The following is a 5,572-nucleotide window of genomic DNA, read 5'->3' on the forward strand; positions in this document are numbered from 1 at the left end:
TCCTGTCCCTGAATGGATCATCTACCTAGGCATGATTATGTAATGTCAGACGTTGGTCGTTTGGGAAATATTGGGTCACTGAGCTAAGCAGTTGACATTTTTCATTATACAATATTTTTCAAAAGTTGCACTCAGCTGGTCTCGGTGGCTCAGCCTGTCATCCCGCGCCTTTGGGAGGCTGAGGTGAGTGAATCGCCTGAGCCCGCGGGTTCGAGACCCGCCGGGGCAGCGAGACCTCATCTCTACAATAAATCAAAAAATCAGCCGGGCGTGGTAGCGCATGCCTGTAATTCCGGCTACTCGGAAGGCGGAGGCGGAAGGATCGCCGGAGCCCAGCAGGTCGAGGCTGCGGTGACCAGGAGCGGCCACTGCCCTCCAGTCTGGGCGACGGAGTGAGACTCCAACTCAAAAAAAACCTAATCTCATCAGAAAAGACTACATACTGAGAAACTGTCAAGCTCATGGCAACAGACACACGTTTTCTAAACTTCTGATTCGACTGGAAGACTTTAAATTTTCATCGGCAACACTAACCACCCCTTGTTCTCCTGAAAGCAACAGACATACTTCATTTTTGGAAAAAAATGTCTGTCAAACACCTGTGTGACTAACCATAGTTTACCCATCTTTCTTTCTAGCAAAAATGTCTTTGGTGAAAGTAAAAATAAAAACGCGAGTTCAGTTCACACTCCAGCACTGAAATAATCTCCTGAAGACAAAAATGGCACTTTGGGACGCAGCAGACCTGCTTTATGCACACGTGCTGCTTTTTCACACCTAATATTAAAAAGAAGTGTCCTCAAGGATTGAACTTTCATAAAATTAATACTTTTTACTGCTTTACCAAGAATACGCTCACGTGACACTGGCTCTGGCCTCCTCCTCTTCTTCTTCTTGGTACTGAGAATGCAGGGCAGTGACGCATACACACACTGACAAGTTCGGTGCCCCGGCCTTGATTTATGTGGAGCCACTGCACTTTTGGCCACCAGTTTGCCACGTCATCACAGTGAGCAAGTCAAATAAGTCTTGGCATCGCCCCAAACAAAAAAGAAACAAAACCCAAAAAAAAAAACCCCCCAAAAAACTGTGTTGAGGACCTTGCCGATCCCCTGATAGGGGCTCAGAAACTGTCAAGGGGGTTCCACGTCTACACTTTGAGAACCACTCGGTGGGCACCGGTGCCGTCAGAAACCACAGTGCTCTTTCTCTTGAGGCATTCATTCCTGAGGCTTATTTATCGTTTCCAGGCTTGATCGCCGAAGCGCCAAAGCAAAGACTCGCCGAGGCGCCAAACCCATCCGAGAGGGGGAAGAGCCTGCCGCGCGCGCAGCTAAAAGCTCGGGGCGAAAGGGAACAGCTCTTGGGAGGAGGAAAAAACTGGGATGCCGCGGGCAGGCCCGGGCTTGCCGTTGCTATGGCAACGATCCTCGGCGGGGGAAGCGCGGCCACCGATTAGTGATGCCTCGCATCCGTCGGCGGGAAGCAGGGCGCGGGGGGCGTGGGGGGGGGGGTGGCTGGAGCCGGAAGGTCTCCCCGGGCTCGTGGTCGCCGCGGGGTTTCGGTGGCGAGGCGGCTCGCTAGCTGTGCGATCCGCTGAGCGCGGCTGCCGGGGGCCCCGTGTTGATGTCGGGAGGGAGGGAAGATGGCGGCCGCGACGGCGGCGGCGGCGGCGGCGGCGGGCGGCCCGGTGGGGAAGGGGCGAGACATCAGTTTAGCGGCCCTGCAGCGCCACGACCCCTATATCAACCGCATCGTGGACGTGGCCAGCCAGGTGGCTCTGTACACCTTCGGCCATCGGGCCAACGAGTGGGTGCGTGCGGACGCGTGGGGGCCGTGCCGACCAGGGCCGGGGGGGAGACGGGGGGGGGGCGTCGTCGGACTCGGGGTCCGAGGACCCGGCGAGGGGTGGTTGGGTCGCGACGTCCAGGAGGTGGGTGGATCGGGGCCTGGGGTCGAAGTCGTGGCCGTCGGACCCCTGGGCGCGCGGGGGTGTGGGGAAGGGAGGCCGATCTGGGAGCCCACCTGGAGTTGGGGGAAAGGGTTCGATATCGAAGATGCCCCAATTGGGGGGCTCGGGACCCTGAGAGCTGAGAGAGAGAGACAGGACCTGATGCCTCGAGCCCGGAAGACGGCCGTACTCCGAGAAAATACATCGGAGTTGTGTTTGGCTTCCACAGTGACCGCAGAGGAGCCAGGGACAGCAGGCGAATCAAAGTGGAGCGTTTGGGGACATCCGGTCTCAGATGGGGCGAAGTCTGGGTGTAAGCCCCGGGAAAACAGCGAGAAAAGAGCCAGCATCGGGAAATGAAAGACAGCGTAGGGCTGGGTCTCCCACTTAGGGGGAGGCCGATGTGCTTGGGAGGGTGATGACGCCGCAGCCCACCAAGTTGGGTCCTGGAGCCCGCTTGGGAACCCAGTTAGTTCAGTGCTCTTCTCAAAGCCAGAGCCCCAGTAAATGGTAACGGGGTGAAGTTTACTTTTCCTCTCAGAACAGGAGAGGACCGTAGGACGTTTGAGGAGCCTGCTGCAGGAATTGCAGCACATAAATTTCGTGACCCACCCGCTTGGATGTAGAGAGATGCGATTCTATTTCTCTTTCCTCATAGTGATTTTTGTCCAACCCTCCATTATGTAGTGCCCATTATATATATCTTGTTACATGTGAAGTTCTATTTCTTATTCTTCAGTAAGTTATAAAACATTCCGAAGAATTTGGCCCGGAGGAATGGATTTCAGATGCACTTTTTGAAGTGTTCTCCAAGCCAGTAGTGAACATCAGAACTTTAGGAAACGTCCATATTTACCAGGTCCATCAATTTCAACACCCACATTCGTAAGCCTGCTTATCTCCAGTATGGATCTTCAGCAACCCGTACTCAAAACTCACTTGAGAATCATTAACACAAAAATAACAAGATGAAGCACAAATTGGGATAGAGGAAAACGGTCTTAAGTTCTTTGCTGAGGGAATTTTACCAAAGTGGGCTAAAGAATTCAAGTCTGTTCTCCTAGCTAAACCCCAAGGAAAACAGTAATAGGAAATGTACCACTTACTCAGGGAAGAGGTTATTGCCTCCTAGTTTCTAGAAGAATTTATCACATGTCTGCATATAAAGGACATTGAACAACATAGTGGAAACTTTCTTCCGTGGTAATTAAAAAAAAAAAATATATATATATATATAGTACACATATGGCTATTTTACTGCTCTATAGAAAAATGCCAAAGGTATAATGCCATAATACTGTAAAAATAATTCTGTGGTAGAGAGATAAGGACCAGAGAGGTAGATAGTTCTGTAAACTAACTTGACACTTGGATTAGAGTCTGGAGAATCCTGAGAAATTGTTAATATATAGAATAGAACCTTTCTCTCAATTAGCAGTTTTTTTGTAGGCTTTAGACAGTTATCTATGTGATAGATACCTTTTAAAATAGTTACAGAGGCTTATTAGAGACCTAGTGAAGCCCATCAACAAAAGCCTTATCAGAAGACAGAAGTGTCACAATACGTTATTGACAGGAGTTATGTTTTCCTGCTTCCTGGACTTGTTGCCTTCAGACAGGGCATAATTCAGTCAGGAAAAGGTCATCCTTTCAAAGTATTAATCTTCAAGGCTGTGGTAGCCAGAAAAAGAGAGAGACCTAGTTTTGCTGCAAAGCAGTTGCTGGAGTTGTCTCTGCTGTCTCCATTTGCTACCTACCACTCAGGGTCTCTGGATGGGAGCTGTTTGAATGTAAACCTAATGAAGGTATAGAGAACGTCCTTAGGAGTGGAGGAGAAAGTACTGGCAAGATTAAAGGCAAATGGGATGTCAAGGAGGGAAATTCTTTTTATACTGAAAATAGATGAAGAGTGGCTTCAGGCATTCAGAGGAGGAGAAATGAGGAATGAAAGGGGGACAGATAATGAACTACTTTAAAGAAGGATTAAGAGAGGTTAAGCCATGACTGGGATAGACCTACTCGCAGTTGCCAGAATAGGTCTGCTCCCCTAAAATACCTGTGTGTCCATTGAAGACTACTGTCCTGATAGTATTTTCCACTTCTCATTCCTTGGAGCAGTGGCTCACAGCTGGATTTGATTTTGCCACCAGGTGACATTTGGCAATGCCCAGAGATATTTTTGGTTGTCACACTGAGGAAGAGGATGTTACTGGTATTTGTAGGGTAGAGGCTTGGGATGCTGCTAAGCATTCTACAATGCACAGGACAGACCCCAGAGCAAGGATTTATCTGGCCAGAAATGTTGCAAGTGTTGAGCTTGAGAAACAACTGCCTTAAAGTGAGTAGAGTCGTATTTCTAGCTAGTGGTTTTCTCAGTTTTCTGTATATTAGAATAAAGAGTCTTTAAAAGTGCAGCCTGGCAAATCAAGACCCCTGGATAATGAGGCCCAGACATTTGGTACTGTTGAAAACTTCATAGGTGACTCAGATGCGACATGCAAGATTAAGAGACTTGGAAGGATAAAAAGAGACCTGCTTTATTATTATTATTATTATTTTCACTTAGAATAATTAGTAAAATGGATATTTGAGTTTTTTCAAAAGTGTCAAACTGGTGAGTCCCCAAAATTTGCAAACCATCACTATTTCATATTCAATTTTGTTATTATTTTAAATTTTGAATTGCTTGTTACTTTAGCACTTGTTAGATTTTATAATAGAAAGTAATATTAAATCATTAGATTGTACTTTTAAAATTTTAGCTAAAATACCCTAGGACTGTGAGGTAATACTTGAACATAAAAGTCTACCTTATTTGGAGAATCTAAGGAGCACCTAATAAAATCATATTTTAGCTATTCCACACACCCCTAACCCTGGACTTTGCTCAGAAAGAAAAAAAAATCTGATTGCCTTTGGATTTTTTAGAGGGACCAGGAAAATGTATTAGTTTGAGTTGATTTAGCCATAATGGAACAGAAACTTATAGTTTCAAAGACCCTTTTATCCAGGTATCATATAGCACTTAAAAATATGATTTGGGTAGTATAAGCTGGTTATCTCTTCTCAGTGGAGAAACTAGAGATACAGAGTAATAAACTAATTAGGCCTGTATGATCTGGCAAGAACCCCACTCCAGGTCTCGTTTGTAATTACTGAAACACAATTCCTTTCCATGAACAGATTCATTTTGTGTGTGTGTTATGCTAAATCTCAATTTTAGGAATTTCTTACTATGACTTAGAGAATATTTTTAGGAGAAGCATGCTTTTTACATTTCTAATTCTGGATCTTTCAAAACTAAAATGTGGCATTAGCCTTTTTAAAAAAATTATTATTAAAGAAAAGGGTATTTCTATTACATCAAGGAAGAAAGGAAAAATGTCAGAAGCTATTTAGCTTTATGTGTGTTAATACACACACATACACACAGGGTGCCAATTTGAGGGTACCAAAAAATGTACACACATTTTTTTTTTTTTTTGAGTTGGAGTCTTACTCTGTCGCCCAGACTGGAGTGCAGTGGCCGCTCCCGGGCCACCGCAGCCTCGACCTGCTGGTCTCCGGCAATCCTTCCGCCTCAGCCTTCCAAGTAGCCGGAATTACAGCGCGTGCTACCAC

The 5,572-nt window shown here is 46.4% G+C and overlaps 1 protein-coding gene across 2 annotated transcripts in view; it reads left to right on the forward strand.

The window, feature by feature from the left end:
* The first annotated feature begins 1,544 nt into the window (after window positions 1–1,544).
* DCP1B (decapping mRNA 1B) overlaps window positions 1,545–5,572 on the forward strand; it is a 59,101-nt gene continuing 55,073 nt past the window's right edge. For both annotated transcript variants that reach the window (XM_008059848.2, XM_008059849.2), the window contains exon 1: window positions 1,545–1,813. In XM_008059848.2, the coding sequence (XP_008058039.1) occupies window positions 1,646–1,813 (168 nt within the window). In that variant the 5' untranslated portion in view covers window positions 1,545–1,645. The remainder of the gene's footprint in view (window positions 1,814–5,572) is intronic.

This window comes from Carlito syrichta, unplaced genomic scaffold (assembly GCF_000164805.1).
Source record: "Carlito syrichta isolate Samal-C Ts95f unplaced genomic scaffold, Tarsius_syrichta-2.0.1 Scaffold304400, whole genome shotgun sequence".
Classification (NCBI taxonomy): domain Eukaryota; kingdom Metazoa; phylum Chordata; class Mammalia; order Primates; family Tarsiidae; genus Carlito; species Carlito syrichta.